Genomic DNA, 20389 nt, shown 5'->3' with positions numbered 1-20389 from the left:
ATACAGATTTAACTGCTGTTACTTAAAAAATATCTTAAAATTAAATAAAACCACTTTTCCTAAAGTACAACACAGTCTTCTTTACAATGAATGATATATGCATTCCTTATAACTACTTGCATACATCATTCTTTATTCTTTCAAGCAGACATATTTATTTGTATGAATTCAATATAATTAATCCTTATTAAAGCTATTAACAAACAGTGAATGCTTTTCTCTTTTTCTTTTGTTGCTTGATCAAAATTAAGGACACGGACCGCATTATGTTTATTGCCACTGTCACTTTAAGACGTCGGATCATGTCCAATGACATGCGGATACAATTGCACTGATGCACATCCGATACACTCACAGTTTAAGACATAACCAGCATAGTTTACATGAATACTCTCTAAAAAGGACATTTAGACATACTGTTGTGTGTATTTGTCCATTCAGACACGAAAGAGAGCTCAATTCAGTAGCCTACTCGCGCGCTGTAGGTGTATTGTGCATTGTGCATGACTGCACGCTTCGGGTTAGGTGTGTGCGCACAGAAAACCGCACCGAATAGAGCTCTTTTTTGCATCGTCACTCTTATTCAGATCCAGGGGCGTAGCAACCGGGGGGGACGGGGGGGACACGTCCCCCCCACTTTTAGAAACAGGTGATTCTGTCCCCCGCATTTTTTTTACTCAGCGCCAATATTTCCGCCCGTGTTCTCTGATTTGTTACTTAGACTTGAGTGAGCTAACATTCAGCCAATCACAGCGCGAAGCATCTATTGGGCGCGTCTGCCATGAGCTTCAAATCTGTTGTTGCTCTTGCGAATTTTCGTGTTTGTTTCGCTTTGCTGCTTGGCCGTCTAATGCACCCCAGAAAAAAAAGCAGAGGACTACATCATTTTTTTTCAAACACACACTATTACAGTATGTCGCGATGACATGAATCACAGGTAAAGTTTCCTTATTATGATTTAACCTACTGTAACGCTGTAAGAAGTGTAAGACAACAGAACCCGTATGGACCTCGTCACGTCGCGCCGGATTGTGCCGAGTGTGTGTTAAATGCTCTCCTACTTGTTGCTTTGGATAAAAGCGTCTGTTAAATGAGACATAAGATAACAGATTATTCCCAGCAGGCACACAACGTCATAAGACGTTGATATTTGGTTAAATTTTGGTTGCGACGTCGGGTGACCAAAATTCAATGTAAATTCAACATCTAATGTCAATGTTAAATTGATGTCCAAAACCGAATACATTGATTTAGGTTTTATTGATATATTTTTATAAAATGTCTGTTGTATAAAATTACTGTAGGCTATGATGTAATCTGTTATGTACTCATTGAACACTTTTTTTGGCCCAACTGTTAGTAAGATAAAAGTTATTGTTCAAGTGTAGTTTAACTGAAATATTGTAAATATCATAAAATATCTTTATTTCATAAAAATAAAGTATAGATGTCCACAGTTGTCTGAAAGTCCCAAGTCCTGCAATATTTTTTTATTTCGAGTATGATTTCACAAAAATAGGTGCTGTAAACTGGCATGTTCCCAAAATTGGCACTAGGGTGCTGTAAAATGCCAATTGCTATTCCATCTAGAATTTATTATTATGAACATCACCTTTCAGTCCCTCCAGAAAAACGCGATTATGCGATCGCATGATTCAATGCATAATCAGCCAAAGTCTGCATATTTATGCGGGGGCATTTTTTCAAATACGCCGCACTTTTGCCGTATAAATTGCCGATTTCCACGCAAAATATGCGGGGCTTGTATGATTTCATAATCCCCGCATTTTTGTTGCAAAAAAAGTCACATATATCTTAGCAGAAAGTTGAAAAATGTTGCGTTTGCTTCACACGAGAGCAGCCGTTTCCCCCTGTTGCCATGGGAACGTTATGAAGTGACGTAATTACGCGACATGAACATCATTGAAAAAACAAAACTGTAAAACATGAAACATTTTTTTCATATTTTATTTATTCATTTTTACAGAAGTTGTAGCATATTCCTTTTGTAAAGCTACAGAACTTGTTTGACTCATCAATGTTTTGTAAGTTTGAGCCATGTGTTTATTAAGGTCTGAAATAAAACAAGATTAAATATTCCAGCACTTTCTGTGATGTAGTATGTTTGCTTATCATAGGAAGTAATAAGAAATAGCTCTTTACATTAAGGTAGTAGCCTAGTGCGAACAGGGTGTTGGGGAATCACTTTTTCTCTCTTTTTCATCAAACCGCAGTTTTTGCAAGTTCCCGCAATTTCATCACATAAAATTGCAAATATCCTGCATATTCCATCGCCGCATAATCAAGGATTTTTGCCCGCAACAATCACAAAAAAACTCCGCATTTTTCTGGAAGGACTGACCTTTGGGTCACATCACCACACAATTTTGTCCCCCCCACTTTTATAATGGCTGCTACGCCCCTGTTCAGATCTATATGTCTGCTCTACTCATTCTCCCAGACGTTCACATTTTTTAACGTTTTATGACCGCGGGGTAGATCAGTAGCCTACAAATGTGCGCATCTATCACACACGCTCAGGACATCAGTTCTGACGGATCGCTTCCCAAATCGTCACTATCTAACATTTTCGTCTAGTTTTTATTCGTTGACGAAAATGTCAATAGATTTTCGTCATAGTCTTTGTCATTCAAAACTAGGTTTTATTTAGTTATCGTCTCGTTTTCGTCTGTGAAAAAATGTCGTTGACGAATAATTTTCGTCGTTATTTTCGTCAACGAAATTAACACTGGTTGCATGTCATCTGCACACTGGTGGAAAAAAATATATACTGATTGATTAATTAACTGAGTAATTACACAGCTAAAAGAAGCATGTGTAGGTTAAATAATAGAGGACCCAAAATTGACCCTTGAGGTACACCACAAGATATGACGTAACGCCTGGAGGTGTAGATTCCCAGTGCAACGTAGTATTTATTGCTGCTTAAGTAGGATCTGAACCAGTCTAAGACAGGACCTGATAGACTCGACCCAGTTCTTTAGTCAGGGGTGTAGAATCTCATGATCAACGGTGTCAAATGCAGCACTTAGATAAAATAAATAGTCCCAAATAACCTGCACATCGTTTAAAACCTCATTCAAGACTGTTTCTGTGCTGTGGTTTGCCTGGAAGTTTAATGACATTTAGACACTATTTTTCAATTATCTTACCAATAAATGGAAGATTAGAGATCGTTCTGTAGTTACAGTAACTATTGTAGAGCACAATAACTACAGCAGGGGCCTAACAATTGCAGTTTTAAAAATATGCGGAAAAATTCCTTGCTGTAGGGACTGATTAACAATAGGTCAGGATGTCTGGTAATAAGCAGTTCATACCTGTTTTAAGAAATGTAGTTGGTAATGGGTTAAGAGAGCAGCTAGAGGACTTCATAAATGATATCACTTGTTTAAATACATTGAGGCTGACAGCTGATCTTTTCAGTCCAATTGAGCCATAAATCCAATTACTATGATTTTTGCTATCAAACTGTCCTCTAAGAAATCCTGTGTCACATGTGAGGAAAAGGAACAAAAATGTGCTTTGGGCCATATTCAGCTGCAGTGTGTGTTAACTAGGGCAGGTCCGAATACCATTTTTTGAGCTTCGAAGCTTCGGTAGTAATGAACATCGAATATTCGAAGCTTCAGAATCTCTATATGTCTGCCCATTTGCATTTTAATTATTTCGAGAACCGTTCATCCAAACAACTTCACAAGGGAGTGCAGTGTCGTATTTGGTGCAATATAGATAGACAGGCGAGACGCGACACGTTCAGAATTAATAAACTTTTAATAAACAACAGAACAGCGCGAGCAGGAAGCGGCGCGCCTCACGCGAGCAGAGCTTATATGCTCCGAGAACGGACACTGCACGTGATGTAAAACACACACACACACAGGTCTGTTAACTTAAGCAATATTTTTAATAAGGTAGTGTAATATTTTTCTCACTAACAAATTACTGACAAAGCAGGGTAGATTTAAATAAAGAAGCTGCGCGCCTCACGCGAGCAGGGCTTATATGCTCAGAGAATGGACACTGCACCAGTGATATCACACACACACACACACAGGTCTTTTAACTTAAATAATATTTTTAATAAGGTATAGTCTTATAATATTTTTCTCACTGACAAAGTAGGGTAGATTTAAATAAATAAAAACGAAATTTAAATAAAGAAAAACGAAAAATAAATGAACTGTTTAACTGGGGCACGTGACATGACGTGACGTCCCAGTAAAATCTCAAAGTCTCCTATATTTCGCCGTAGATTAATTTAGATTGATAATAACGGGTAAAAAGGACAATACATTTTGTTTCTATTATTCTATTTTCCACAATGTCAAAGCAACGCAGCTTAACCCAAAATACAAGCTCAGACATGCACTTCTGTCCATACAAACTCCGCTGTTCTGCGCTCTAGCCAGAGAATACTCCCGTTGCAGGAACACTTTTAGTAGTCCAAGAAGAAGCAAATATATTTATTAAGTAGCTATAACAAAGTTATATGTTAAGTATTATATTTCACCAGATTTTATAGTGTAAAACATATTCAAGCGCGAATGAGAACCATTTTGAGGGGATGCCAGGTGTGCAAAAAAAAAGAAAAAAAAGAAAAAAAAACCCGAATATTCGAATGTCACATTTTCAAATCGAATACCAACCCACCGAACGAATATTCGGGTCCAGCCCTAGTGTTAACTTATCCCAAAGGCAGTACATACATTCAATTCATTACCAAAGGCATTAGATGTGCTTATCTTACCATGGTGGGATAAAAGATGACAAAAATGGCTGATCCCACGAGTGCAGTTGGTCCTAAGAAATAGGTGGTGTATGACAGACCCAGAATTCCAACAAGAGGCCCTCCGGCCAGCAGACAGCCCACTGAGACCGCTTCATACAGACGCTGTCCATCACTGGAGCAAATGTTTACCAGCTGAAAGAGTAACAGTATGAGTCATTCAAAACTAAAACATGCCACGGGCTGCCATGCTATATAGCACTCAGACCTCACAAACACAAACCCAATTCAGATTTAAAGGGCTAAAAGGACACAAGATGAGCCATGAAAAGTGGCCTAAAACTACATAGAGGACCTGAACCCTCCCATGAAGCCTCTCAGATGTTATTTTTGCTTTACATTGGAGTAAACAAGGCATGACCTGAGAAGGTGTTCTCTCAATGTTGAAATTCTTAGTGGAGAATCTTGTTTACTAAAGTGCTGTTTCTAATAAATAGTTTAATATTTATTTTACGAGAGTATTAACACACAGTTCACCTCTCCCGTGCTGACGTCTTTAGTACTGCGCAGTCGGAGGATCTTCTGGAAGGCAAAAGTGAGCGCGGCTCCCCTGAGGCGTGCGGCCGTGCGGTAGTTGACAGCCCACACTAAAGCCAGAGACCAGGAGCGTGTCAGTTCCATGAGGAAAATCCCCCCGACCAAAGCCAGGCCGTACAGCAGCTTCACCTCTGAGCATTGAGAATACTCGAGCAGGGCTCGGACCAGCAGAGCCTGAGAATAACGTGGCAAAACAAGGATGCTGAGGGAGGTGACAGGTGTACAAAGACTTTTCAGAGTTTTTTTAAATGTATTATTTGAACCAAATCAAAATGACATAAGAAGGGTTTCAGAGGTGACCTTTGAGGTTTTATGGTATCAAAACATCCTATGAATTCTGCTGGGGTCATGGGATCAAGTACTGCTTAAGGAAAATACAAGAAAACACTGAGGTCTTTTTCTTTGACTGTCTCAAAATATTTTCATTCTATTTATAATTCAGATCTGGTCCTGCATCCTGTTTGGGCATATACGTACTCACAAAAATGGAGTTTGATAATAATAATAATAAAATAAATAACAAAATTGGAAATTGAAAAAAAAAAGTGAATCATCCTCCAATTACTTTTCAAATTTAGGCCTCTGAACAAATACAATACCATTTAAAAGTTTTGGGTCAGTAAAAAAAAAAACACAACCTTCTATTCAGTAAGAACCCATTACATTCATCAAAAGTGACGTGAAAAATGTATCATGCTTTTCACAAAAATATTAAGCAGCACAACTTTTTTTAACATTAATAATACTAAATGTTTCTTGAGCAGCAAATCATCATATTAGAATGATTTCTGAATGATCATGTGACACTGAAGACTGAAGTAATGATGCTGAAAATTCAGCTTTACCATTACAGGAATAAATTACATTTTAAAATATATCCAAACAGTTATTTTAAATTGTAACAATATTTCACATTATTACGGTCTTTTCTGATCAAATAAATGTAGGCAAGCCTTGGTGCATAAAATAGACTTCTTTCAAAAATCTTACAGAACCCAAAATAAGCCAAAAATAATAATATTATTTGGGTATTGACTTAAAGATTTGGGCCGGACTGGTGAGGGAATATTTCATTTCGGACAAAGAGCATTCAAATTTACTGCAAATAAATTAGGGTGCTGCAGAGACAATAGCTGGTCCATGCAACACTAAACAAATCAACACAAGGAAATAAGTGTGCTATTTTGTAACATGTAATCCCTGATAATGCTATTAAGCGAGTGCTGTCAGGAGCATGTGCGGCCTTGTGTGGGGAAATAAAATTAACAGCTGCGCTCCCAACAGTGTCGCAGTAAGAAACTCCCAGCTACACCAAAATAAATCCCCTCATAGTGAAACTAATAAGATCAAAAATGTGCGGGTTTTTTTGTTGAGAATTTTTAATCCTAACTCTAAATCACTCTTTGTTGAATAAAGATCTAAGCTCATTTGGCAAGAGAAATAAAGCAGCAGGCAATAACTTGAATAATATGAATAACATGCCCCCTGGACCATGGAATATCCAGACACACGTCACAATCCTCTGGATTAATACTAGTTTGAATTAAGAGAAGGCATGAAAAACCTTTGCTTTCCATTATAAATTAAATTTTGAGTCAGCATGAGCTGCAATATATAATCTCTCAAATGTATCCCTTGAATATAAAACTGTTCATAACTGTGTGCAGGTAGGCTATGTTTTCTGTGTGAAGCAGATAGGACAGGACGCGCTTCCACTGCCACACTACATTCGTTCTTATGCACAGTTAAAGGCACTGCTCATCCATAAACAATCTTCCTGTCATCATTATTTTCTTACCCACAAGTCATTACAAACATGTATGACTTCATTTCTTCCATGGGACACACACTAAAATAATCTATACATAGATTTTTTTTTTTTTATTCAACAAGAATTCATAATGATCGCTGACTGTATTGCTCCCAATAGGAAGTGAGTCACACAAAGATATTACAATGGAAGACTTGGGATATATCACAAGTCATAATGACTACTTACAGTATATCATGCTTTTTGTCCTTTTGGATCTTGTAGGCCTGTGGACACTATGAATTATGGTATGCACAAAGTCTGTCAAGATTCTTAAACATTGTCCATTTTTTTAGCATTTATGGGTGAACTATCCCTGTAAAGGCCAGGACACACCAAGCCGACGGTCAACCATCAGGCGTGTCGGTCGTGTCAGTCTGTGAAAGAAAGAACTCTGATTGGGTATTCAGCTTAGCGAACGAGTCAGTGCACGAGAATAAAAGCAAAAGTGATAAAAGCGCACAAAGATGTCAAAACGGTACAGACAGAAGGCTATTATTAGTTTATGTCATCTTACCTGAACATTCGAATGCACAAATATTTTCATAATAGCATGGCCCGACTGGAATAAAGAAAGTGATCAGCGTGATTGATATTCAAAATGGTAAGTGGGCACTGCTTTGTTTACGGTTTGTATATCTGCAGTACTAGTTTCGGTTTCCCTTTTTGAATGGCGACAGTTGTCATTTTGGTGTGTTCAAGCGCAGCTTTTTGGCCGAGACGCCGCCGACAACACAGTCACTAGTTCTTTGACGTTGGCTTGGTGTGGCACTTGGTTAGGGGCTGGATAGGGGAACAGGTCAAAGGTCACAAATCCTGGGGCTGGTGGCATAAACTGTGAAGACTTAGTCATTAACTTACTAGTCTTCAATTTTCATCAACAGTTCATCTTAACTCAGTTACAAAAAAAACTTAGATTGGCCTAATTTGATACTGAAAAGTAAGACTGAATGCCCCTTGACTAAATGCTAGTGGGTCATGCAAAAACTTAAGACACTGTTTTAACATAATGGCTATGTTTATGCAATCGGCCCCAGGTTATACGAGTTCTTAAGACACAGTCTTAGCATACTGGCAGTGTTTATGCAACTGGCCCCAGCGGGTCAGTTTTGTCAGAAGGAAAAAGAGGAAAACTAGAACTCACAGATCCAACAAATCCAGCCACCATGGTGATGAGCAGGGAGAAGATGGCCACCAGCATACGGGTCTGACAGAACCTCCAGAAAACCCGGGACAGAGACGACCCGTCCTTCCCCCGCCGCTTGAGCTCCTCGTGCCACATCCACTCCAGTCTGAATGATGCATTAAATCATGCAAAGACATTGTGTTTTAAACTACATGGCAAGTGAGTGGACTGTTTAATGAAACCTCTAAATGTTATTTTGTTATTTATGAATGTGATATTATTGTGTACAATTCATCCATGCATATATTTTTCTAATCGTTTTTTTAATGTCATGACTTAATCAGAATGTCATAACTGGATTTTGCGTTGAAAGCGACAGACTTCTCTCCGGTGACGTATGCAGGACTTCTCCCATCATTTAAAATCCAATCAACAACCAATGCATAGAACCAAATACACGGCCAACCTTTTTTGTTACACAAGTCACAATACAGAAGAAAAGATAAAGAAAACTTTAAATTGTAGGACAAAATCGAAATATTAAAGCTGCAGTCCGCAACTTTTTTTGTGTTCAAAATGTACAAAAATTATACAGGTCCTTCTCAAAAAATTAGCATATTGTGATAAAGTTCATTATTTTCCATAATGTAATGATAAAAATTAAACTTTCATATATTTTAGATTCATTGCACACCAACTGAAACATTTCAGGTCTTTTATTGTTTTAATACTGATGATTTTGGCATACAGCTCATGAAAACCCAAAATTCCTGTCTCAAAAAACTAGCATATTTCATCCGACCAATAAAAGAAGTGTTTTTAATACAAAAAAAAAAAGTCAACCTTTAAATATTAATTATGTTCAGTTATGCACTCAATAGTCAATACTTGGTCGGGAATCCTTTTGCAGAAATGACTGCTTCAATGCGGCGTGGCATGGAGGCAATCAGCCTGTGGGACTGCTGAGGTGTTATGGAGGCCCAGGATGCTTCGATAGCGGCCTTAAGCTCATCCAGAGTGTTGGGTCTTGCGTCTCTCAACTTTCTCTTCACAATATCCCACAGATTCTCTATGGGGTTCAGGTCAGGAGAGTTGGCAGGCCAATTGAGCACAGTAATACCATGGTCAGTAAACCAATTATCAGTGGTTTTGGCACTGTGAGCAGGTGCCAGGTCGTGCTGAAAAATGAAATCTTCATCTCCATAAAGCTTTTCAGCAGATGGAAGCATGAAGTGCTCCAAAATCTCCTGATAGCTAGCTGCATTGACCCTGCCCTTGATAAAACACAGTGCACCAACACCAGCAGCTGACATGGCACCCCAGACCATCACTGACTGTGGGTACTTGACACTGGACTTCAGGCATTTTGGCATTTCCTTCTCCCCAGTCTTCCTCCAGACTCTGGCACCTTGATTTCCGAATGACATGCAAAACGGAGCAACAGTCCAGTGCTGCTTCTCTGTAGCCCAGGTCAGGCGCTTCTGCCGCTGTTTCTGGTTCAAAAGTGGCTTGACCTGGGGAATGCGGCACCTGTAGCCCATTTCCTGCACACGCCTGTGCACGGTGGCTCTGGATGTTTCTACTCCAGACTCAGTCCACTGCTTCCGCAGGTCCACCAAGGTCTGGAATCAGTCCTTCTCCACAATCTTCCTCCGGGGTACTTGCATTCAGACAAACACAACCTGACAGTAAATGAACCTCGCTGAAACAGACAGTTCCCACCACACAGCACCACACCTTTGACAGTTTGTTTCTGAGGCCTCGTGGCAAGACAGACCCCACACATCTTCCATTTTGAGACATGACGCTTTGTGGGCGCTCCATGCCACCTCCATGTCACCTCTTCTCGTTGTGCAGCGTTTTTTGCCACACTTTTTCCTTCCCACTGAGGTGCCTTGATACAGCACTCTGGGAACAGCCTATTTGTTCAGAAATTTCTTTCTGTCTTACCCTCTTGCTTGAGGGTGTCAATGATGGCCTTCTGGACAGCAGTCAGGTCGGCAGTCTTACCCATGATTGCGGTTTTGAGTAATGAAAAACGCTGGGAGTTTTTAAAAGCCTCAGGAATCTTTTGCAGGTGTTTAGAGTTAATTAGTTGATTCAGATGATTAGGTTAATAGCTCGTTTAGAGACCCTTTTCTTGATATGGTAATTTTTTGAGACAGGAATTTTGGGTTTTCATGAGCTGTATGCCAAAATCATCAGTATTAAAACAATAAAAGACCTGAAATATTTCAGTTGGTATGCAATGAATCTAAAATATATGAAAGTTTAATTTTTATCATTACATTATGGAAAATAATGAACTTTATCACAATATGCTAATTTTTTGAGAAGGACCTGTATAATGAGCGAGTACATCATGAATCAATTTTCCAAACAGTGTTTCTGTCTTATCCTGATTAACTACGGTCCACCAATAATAAGTGTTTATATTCAGACTATTTTACACTGGTTTGGGTCGCCACCACAGCAGAGTAGCCCAGTGCCTGCGTGACTCGTCATAGACAGAAACAGAGAGAAGTAGCTCCGGCTACAATGTTCTTCCGCAAGACGCATGCAGTTCTGTTTATTAAATGTTACAGACTGCAGCTTTAAAGTTACATCGGTCACTAATAAAATCCCAAAATGTCTTCTTCACTTTATTAGACAGCTCTCTGAAAGGCTCGATTCTGAGGTCAAATATTTTTGGATAATGATGCTGAACTGTACAATTGATTTTTGTCCCTAGCAACCAGTTTCAAACATAGCTATACTACTTTTGTGTCTCTTGTATCTCTCACTTAATCAAATACATTTAGCCTCATATTTCATGTCTTTCAGAATGATACAAGATCCCTCCCTCTGATCCTTTTTTGGGTCCTGATCCTTTTTTTGGGGATACTGCCAAGTTGACTGAATATTATCCCTTATCTCATATCTAAATTAATAAATGTGCAGTATTTACATGTTAAACACTTTCTGTATTTTAAGCTCAAGGGTTAAACAACACCATATATTTCTGGTCTTCAGGTACACTGAGTAAAAGAGCTCATTTTGGGCACACATTTAGAAGCTAAAACATCCACACATTCAATATAAATCATAAATGATGTTCAATTTCTCAGAATGTTGATATATTAAAACACTCAAGCAAAGCCTCTTTTAAAACGTTGAAATTCCCCTACAGAATAAACAATCAATCTGAACTGAAGGACCAAAGTTTGAGCTTTCAGTTCCCATGCCATAGACCTACAGCTGCCTTTCAAGGACTGATATAAAAATTCCACTCACAACTTTTATCTCTCACAAGGATAAAACACTTGGTGAATTGTATCTTCTTCTTCTTTTTCAACAGCCTTGCAGGCCCCCGACCCCTTCTGGTTTGAAGATAACACTTTATGTTCCAGACCCCAGACAAATATCCACTGCACACCTCACACAAACCTGTACACATGCCATAGACACGTCCCAGCTATCTCTGACATAAATGCAGTAAGGGGAGAAACAGACCCTGAGGTCAAACACTGAAAACTGACACCGGTTGTTACAGAGTTGCTGAGGCATAGCTGTCAAGCCATTTGGACGGCAAATACGGTACATGAGCCTGTATTTAACATACGGTCATTGATCGCAACAAAGAAGGCACAGCCTATGCTATCAAAACCTGATCCAATTCAGCCATCAAATTTGGATTAATCTCAGATCTGTGAAGCGAAAAGGCAATTACAGATTATAGGTGCTTTTCCATGTTCCCATGTCCTCGAGAAACCCTTTGAGCCCGTCTGATTCTCGCCAATGAGCCAGCTTAGTCGAAAGGGACACGGAGCGCCGATCACACGTGTTAATGACATAACCGTTCTGCAGGAAAGGTGCAGACTAACTCTCTCTCTCTCTCTCTCTGATGTCTAATCCTTACTATGAATAACACCCACCTGCCATTACTCTCTGGGCTGTGTGAGTGTAGGAGGTGAGCATCCATCATTCCCCACCGTGACTTGAGGGATTCCCACAACCAACCTCTTATCAAGGCGTCACCTGTGTGAGACCTTGGCTCAGGGTGTTTTTTCTAATGGTTCTGTTTGTTCAATTTTCAGCATTGGGAAACAAGCGCGAGAGATGCCTAACTTGGGCTTGGCTCCGGGGTACTTGCATTCAGACAAACACAACCTGACAGTAAATTAACCTCGCTGAAACAGACAGTTCCCACCACACAGCACCTCACCTTTGACAGTTTGTTTCTGAGGCCTCGTGGCAAGACAGACCCCACACATCTTCCATTTTGAGACATGACGCTTTGTGGGCGCTCCATGCCAGAGGGGACAGCCATTGCAGGGTCATAAAGGAGAAAAATCCTGCATTGTCCACAGGGTGCTGATGTCTGGGGGTAAAAAAGAACAGTTTGGCTCATATCAGTCATCTAGGCGCTATGTGCTATGTCTGAGAACGGTGTGACCTTGAACGCGAGAGGAAGACTGAGAAAATCTTTACTCGCTGTGGCCAAATAGAAGATGAATCGCACGCTTGTGTTTGAACAGCAGTTTGCACGTCCCTCTCAGAACTCTTAGGGAGCAGTGAAAAAGTTCAGTGGCTCTTTATCAGTCAGCATGTAAAAAATTGAGCCGTCTGTGAGGAAAGGATAAGAGCATTCTTATCAAGACCTCATTGACTGTCACTTGAGTTCAAATGGCAACATAGCAAACATATTCCGGTTTCACAACTCACACAAAAGCATTACAGTGTGTAGCCTATGTTTATTTTGACTCCATAATAACAGGTTACAGTTTTCACACTTTCCACGTATGTAGGTACAGGTAGTTTGTGTTGAAAATACACTGTAAACCTATTAGGTCCCACTTTATATTAGGTGTCTTTAACTTAAAATAATTTTGATGTACAATGTACTTACTGTGTTTATGTTGTATTGCAAAACACTTTTGCTGCTTTTGAGGTGGGTTACGGGTAAGGATAGGGCCAGGTTTGGCGGTTTGGGTAGGTTTAAAGGGTTAGTTCACCTAAAAATGAAAATTCTGTCATTAATTACTCACAGTCATGTCGTTCCAAAAGCAGCAAAAGTGTTTTGGCGGTGGTGATGGCGCAGTCAGTGGATAAGACACATGCCTTTGGTGTGAGAGACCTGGGTTCGAATCCACTGTGAGACACCAATGTGTCCCTGAACAAGACACTTAACCCCTAGTTGCTCCAGAGGCGTGCGACCTCTGACATATATAGCAATTGTAAGTCGCTTTGGATAAAAGCGTCAGCTAAATGAATAAATGTAAATGTAAATGTTCCAAACCCATAAGACATTCGTTCATCTTCAGAACACAAATGAAGATATTTTGATGAAATCTGAGAGCTTTCCGTCCCTCCATTGACAGCAACTTTGAATATATGTGAATAAAAGCCTAAATTCAATCTGTTCATCATATAAAGCGATCAAGTCTCTTTAGAAAATTAGAACTTAACCGCATAATACATATGGATTAGTTTTACGATCTCTTTATGAACTTTTTGAAGCATCAAAGTGTCAGTTGCGTAGCTGTCAATGGAGGGACAGAAAGCTCTCAGATTTCCTCAAAACGATATACACTTGTGTTCTGAAGATGAACGAATGTCTTATGGGTTTGGAACGACATGAGGGTGAGTAATTAATGACAGAATTATATCTCTTTAAAGGTGACCTATAGTTCAAAATTGAATTTACCTTGGTATAGTCAAATAACAAGAGTTCAGTGCATGGACATGACATAGAGTGAATCTCAAACTGGACTGTTTTCGCGTTCTCATTTAATTCACGTTTATGAAAAACACCCCTGAAAAACGGTCGGTTCTCCACACAATACCGACTGTGACGCAATAGTCGGGATCATTAATATGTACGCCTCCAAATATTTGCATAATGCCAGCCCTCAATGCCAGGCGGAACTGCGCAGCCGAAGCATGGCAGTTGCTCAGTGTGGATGTACACATGAACACAAAAGTATTTTTTAGTTCCTTCATCTGGGCCTCTCAAGAAACAATGGGTTAATTTTATTTTCTCTGGAAATTTCCAAACATTTCACCGAGTGTTTCCTCAACTTGGGCCAAAACAGAGCTGGCCTCGGATCGAGCTACCAAGCAACACTTTCTGATGAGTAATTGTTCAAGTTCAGACAGGTAATCTTTCTCTCAAAATCGTTCAATACTGTTTATGCATCAGTAAGTCAAGCCAGTGACTAAAATATCAGCTTCACATCGTTTCTTTTAGTAGGATGAAAATAATCGTATTTAATTTGTGAACAAATTATATACAGAAAGCGATCAAAGAACAATCTTTCCACACAGCGCGAGTTTATCTGGACACTTGCCAAACTCGTTATGAAATCAATGACGCACGTTACTGCACAACGAAGCTCTTACTGTATTTACATCATCGTGTTTGCATTGGTGAAAGCAGAGAGAGTGCAGAAACTGCTTTGCAATGATAAGATCTTCATTCTCGCGATCAACACTGTCATCTGCTCAATGCTCATCACGGCAACATTTTATGTGATGGGAATAGATCTAAATACTTTAAAAACAACTCACGATTCGTTAATCTCGATAGCTGTTATAGTAAAAACGTATAATAGCAGTAGTAAAAGTATTCGGGAGAGAGTTTCACATGTAATGCGTTGCTATTTCATATGCAAGCATGTCAGCCAATCACAGCAGTGGCCGCGGTTACACTGAATCCCACAGCAGACACGCCCCTTCAAACAGAGTGTTCAAATCAGAGGCTAAAAGCAGACTAGGAAAAATGCCATTTATTTCTAAATTATGATTATTTTTTATCTAAAAAACATACTAACATTATAAGGGTAACCCAGGAAACATTATAAAATAAAAAATAAAAACATTCTAGGGCACCTTTAAGGGTGGGTTAAGGGGTAGAGGGAGGGTCGACAGTGTAATTATAGATGTAATTGCAAAAACTAATTACAGATGTGATGTAGTCACAGTTTTGAAGCAGGTTAAACATGTGACATGCACACAAACCTTTTTTATTCAATTAAAGTGACTGATTCAGATGATAAAAGCAGCTCATAGCTTCATTTTGGGGCTTGGGGTCAGAGTACAGTAGATTAACTTCTATTTGGATGGTAAATGTGGTGCCCCTGTTTGCTGCGCTTTCCGCTTGTGTGTGTGACTTTAATTTAATCGAAATGTTATTGTCCTCAAAGAAAAAGGTCATTCATTTTTTTTTCTGTTAGATCATTTGGCTGGACATTAAAAAAAACATAGATTTTGTCCATAAACATAAAAATATCTATTCATATATATGTTGTGACTATCCTCGTGAAGTGATATAATAAGTATCAAAATAAACAGTATAGACAGAAATACTAATTCATTATATTGGCATTATCTAATTGGGATCTAATATTGTCACAAATGACAACTCATGAACTTACATGTTACTTCGGAAATGTTATATAAAAAAGCTATACAGTTTTATACAGCCAGTCTTTAAAAAAAAACATTACTGTCCCCAATTAAAAAATGTGGAATGACTCCTCAAAAAACATGTTTGTACAGTCACTTGTCATGTAAAGGTGGAAGCCCTTCCATGTTCATTAATCCATCACATCCTACGGAGTGAAGCTTCCACACTTTTAGCATTAATAACCACACCAGTTTTATGTCTGTGTGTGGATGCAGCATATGGGAGTCTAACTGTTGGAAACGATGTGTCAAAGTAAATTAATCCCTTGCCCTGCAGCGTGGCATGCTGAACACCAGCAAGAACTTTTTTTAACAGCATTCGATAATTCTTCTATAATTATTATACATGAATTGAGGGACTGCATGAAATATTTAGACTTGGAAAAAAAAAATTGTCACACCACAGGGCCATTTAAACGCACAAGTGAATGGGGAAAAGTCCAATAAAAATGGTAGCAGTACACATTCTATCCTACAAAATTATGATTTTTTTATTTTTATTTGATTTAATCTTAATGTCCGAGCCCATTTGTTAACAGCCCACATATTTACTTTATATGGTTAAAACAACAACAACCAGGAGAACTTACTTGTGCGTGATCCGGAAGGGCTTCAGTATCTGTAAGCTATGCCGATATCTGCCTCGTCTTTTTATTTCAGTGCCCAAATCCACATCATCATCAGGGTCTGGAAGAGTCTGGGGAGGGGACAGTGTCAAACCCTCCACCTGTCCTACGGCCTCCAGGGCATCTGGGAACATACCTACCTCTAGCAAACACAAATAGAAAAAAACAGCAAAATACTTTCAGACACTTAGGATAAGCTCCCATCCATGCTCATGAGTCATGACTAGCAGGACAGGGGATGTCTAAATCTGTGGACTAATATCAGTTTGGTGACGCGTACCTTTCTCTAACGTTATGGCCTTGGCTACAAATCTAAAGTGCTTATCTATTTAAAGACGCCTGTGAGAGGCCTCAAGGGCTCGTGTATATGAGACGGAGGGAGGATATTCGAGCTTGCCGCATGCGTGTTGACCCTGTCACTGATCCATCAGGGGCATAAGACACGATAAGGTAAATCCAGCAACACTGTGACTCTGTATCTGGTTGGTGTACGTCACCAGCGGCTGCCAGATAGTGAAAGATAACCACATAGTTTGATTATTTACACTCCATACAAGAAAGAGTCTGTGATAGTCTACTATCACATTGGTGATTTTTATTATCTATGAATGTAAACAACGATAATAGGGACATTTTGAAATTTTATAGGCATAGTTCACACAGAAAAGAGCAACCAAACCTGTAGTTTTATTTCAAAAAATTTAAAGAACGGATCTTGCTATTATAATGAACGGAAACTGAGGCTTTCAAGCTTTATAAAGGACAGCAAAACCATACAATTATAACATCAAGCCTACATGTTCTGTGCGCTATATTCCAAGCATTCAGAAACCATATGATTGTTTTGTTGTGAGGAACAAATTGAAGTTTAAGTCATTATTCACTGAAACTCCACTCTAGCTCTCCTTTTATGAGAGCATTATGAGCTTTTAAGAGCATTTATGAGAGTATATGAGAGAACAGGCATTCTTCTGAGAATAAATCAATTAGTCGGCTTATTCAGTTAATTTATCATGTCTGTTGTCCTATTTTAAAATGTGTGAAACATACTTTCCAAAGAAACGCTGTTTTATAGTGGCTTTGTATTTGTCATAATAACTATAAAAAAATAGTGATGCATAATATTGGCCACCATATTGGTTTCGGCCGATAATATATATTAATTTTTAATGTTATCATTATCTGCCAGATAAGAAAATGTGGCTGATATCTTAAAGCCAATAAATAATGGATTATTTCCTTCAGCTGACACACTTCAGATGCGCACTGAAATATGATTGGAATCACCACAAAAAAGGAAAATGCAGTTAAGTGCAACATGTGCAGCGCAAGTCTGTCACATAGGCTACATAAAATTATAATGAGAACATCATTATAATTGTGTGCTTGGGACATGGCTTTTAATGGTGAGACTTTTATTTTTGTAATCAGGCTCTCAAATTAAATAAAAATGTGGATTTACATTTATCGGCCAATATATCGGTTATCGGCTTTCAAATATAAAGAAATATCGGCATTGGACACGATTTTAAGAGAGTTGACACTTTTAACAAATCAAAAATAATTGTTATGTTCCACAGAAGACACCCTATTTCAACAGGCATACAAACAATCAGCTGAGTAGGACAAAAATATGTAAACAATTTTGGGGCCTATATGAGGTCTATAGTTCATGTTTATATTCCCAATTTCAATCTATTATAAATATTTATCCATATGCACACGATTGGAGCCGAAAAAAGATTTGAAAAAGAGCCAGTCCTCTACTAACCACCATTGTGCCCAGGATTGATCCAGTGAGACTAAACTTATAAGAACTTTAAGTGTCTGCTAAATGAACTGTAGAAATTAGAAATAAGGTTTAATAAGAAATCAAGTTTATGATCATCATTTCAATCATTGAGCTGCAGGTTACAGCATCACACCGGTTCCCTCTATTTCTGTCTGTTCCCGTTCTGTCCAGCTAGAACTGTGTGTTCTCTGCTATCATTGGGACTCTTTATCGATTATTAGAACTACCTTTACCTCTAATAAACATTGCACGTCATTAAATGATGAACATGAGCATTGACTGTCCACTAGTTAAAGTGTTTTCTAGAGTAGAATCAACACAAAACTGTCTCTGCAAGTTTATCAAAACTTTTGGAGTGTGGAAAAAGGTCACTTACATCTCAAACAGAAAACACGTCGGGATTTTCACCCTCTTTCCTTTCAGCTTCAGGATGTTCCCACAGGTTATAAATGATTTATTTAGAAAGTCAACGCTCTCTGGGTCCCTTGCTGCACATGACACATCTTCTTCTCGGAAAATAACACACACAGCATAAACACTGATCCGGTGTAAAAGTTTCACCGCGTTAAAAAGGTTTTTTTAAGGTGTGGTGGAGAGAGAGAGAGAGAGAGAGAGAGAGAGAGAGAGAGAGAGAGAGAGAGAGAGAGAGAGAGAGAGAGAGAGAGAGAGAGAGAGAGAGAGAGACAGAGAGAGAGAGAGAGAGAGAGAGAGAGACAGAGAGAGACAGAGAGAGAGAAACGTGCCACTTGCCCAGCAGCTGACGGAATTCCCTAAATGCATCCTACGTCACGCCTGAGCAGCCAATCGCGGATTTGCTTGGTCGTCGCTACGGTAACCAGACACGAAGGAGAAGGAAAGGGCACGTGGTGATCTTTTCAACAGTCAGATTACCAGACTATTTATGGCCCGTCCGGTCACTTGAAGAACATTGCTACACATGGAATAACAGCAGAAGTCGCCAAGTCGGAGAATAAACAGTGAACACCTTTTAATGGTGGCCTATGTTTCTGAATGAAAGTGACAGAGTCTATGGCAAGCCGTTTTGACTTTTAATCTTTCGCAGGATAAGAATTTGTAATATCACAATACAATTTTCACTAAATGCTAATTCTTAATAGGAATTATATTTCAAAAAGTAGGCCTACCAATTTTGTATATCAACAATGACGTCATCACGTATGATATCAAGCATTACATTTCAACTGGTAAAAACTATACTAAATCTTGATATCTGTAGCAGCTAATTGTATTTTTACTAGTCACCATAGGCTACAATTCAAATTCAATTGTTGAATTCAAGAATTTATTTCTTACTGGTTAACATATCAGAAATACAATTCTTACAAGTAAAAAAATCATCATTTTTTATATCAGTAATTACATGGTTACTAGTGCAAATGCCTATTCTTGATGTCAACAGTTGAATTGTTTCTAAAGAGAACATGTCTCACACATAAAGTTAAATCAAACACAATATAACAATGGTGTAGGAGAGAAAAAAAGAAAAGAAAAAAATGAATATATATATTATTGAATGTATACATTATTTGAATATCTTTATTTTTTTTAGCTGAACCACTCCTTACATCCAAAGAGCACGAGATAAGGAATTCACACCCCGTGTAGCACTTTTTTTTCATTCTTTGCTTATCAGGAATTTATATTTTTACTAGTAACCAGGTAATTAATGATATCAAAAATTATGATTTTTACTGGTAAGAATTGTATTTCTGATATGTGAAATTGGAATTTTAACCAGTAAGAAATCAATGATGTCAACAATTGAATTTGATGGGCAGCCTATGGTGACATTTAACTAGTAAAAATATACCAAACATTTACATTTAATTCTTGATATCAAGAATTCGTATTTCTGCGAGTGATGACGTCATTGTTGATATCAATAATTCAAATTTGTACTAATTTCCTATATAAAAAATTGCCATTGTTTCCAGTAGAAATCTAATTCCTGATTTTAAAAATAGTTAAAAATAGTAAAAATTGAATTGTTGATATCAAGAATTCACATCTGAATAAAAGTCAAAACGGCTTGCCATACAGAGTCTGCGGTGTGACGAAATATTCCTCGTTCATGTGAATTTGTGTTTCCTGAAATTTGTTAATGATAAGACTTTGAACAGACGTTCACTATTTCAACTTAAAAACAAACCCACATCTTTCCATCTACGTTGTAAGGCTTTATTTTTCATCACCGAGTACATAATGAAATAGTCAAATGAAT

The 20389-nt window shown here is 38.4% G+C and overlaps 1 protein-coding gene across 1 annotated transcript in view; it reads right to left on the bottom strand.

The window, feature by feature from the left end:
* wu:fb13g09 (ATP-binding cassette sub-family C member 5) overlaps window positions 1–18716 on the bottom strand; it is a 52672-nt gene extending 33956 nt beyond the window's left edge. Inside the window, exons 1-6 of the mRNA XM_056250301.1 lie at window positions 18524–18716; window positions 16320–16497; window positions 12488–12643; window positions 8302–8449; window positions 5288–5521; window positions 4772–4945 (exon numbers count right to left, since the gene is read on the bottom strand). Coding sequence (XP_056106276.1) covers window positions 4772–4945; window positions 5288–5521; window positions 8302–8449; window positions 12488–12643; window positions 16320–16489 — 882 coding nt within the window. The 5' untranslated portion in view covers window positions 16490–16497; window positions 18524–18716. The remainder of the gene's footprint in view (window positions 1–4771; window positions 4946–5287; window positions 5522–8301; window positions 8450–12487; window positions 12644–16319; window positions 16498–18523) is intronic.
* Window positions 18717–20389: the final 1673 nt, after the last annotated feature.

The sequence above is a fragment of the Rhinichthys klamathensis genome, unplaced genomic scaffold, assembly GCF_029890125.1.
Source record: "Rhinichthys klamathensis goyatoka isolate OS25496 unplaced genomic scaffold, OSU_Roscu_1.1 h1tg000068l_1, whole genome shotgun sequence".
In the NCBI taxonomy this organism is placed as follows: domain Eukaryota; kingdom Metazoa; phylum Chordata; class Actinopteri; order Cypriniformes; family Leuciscidae; genus Rhinichthys; species Rhinichthys klamathensis.
The sequence above is the reverse complement of the archived record's forward strand: the minus strand, read 5'-3'. Positions and strand labels throughout refer to the sequence as shown.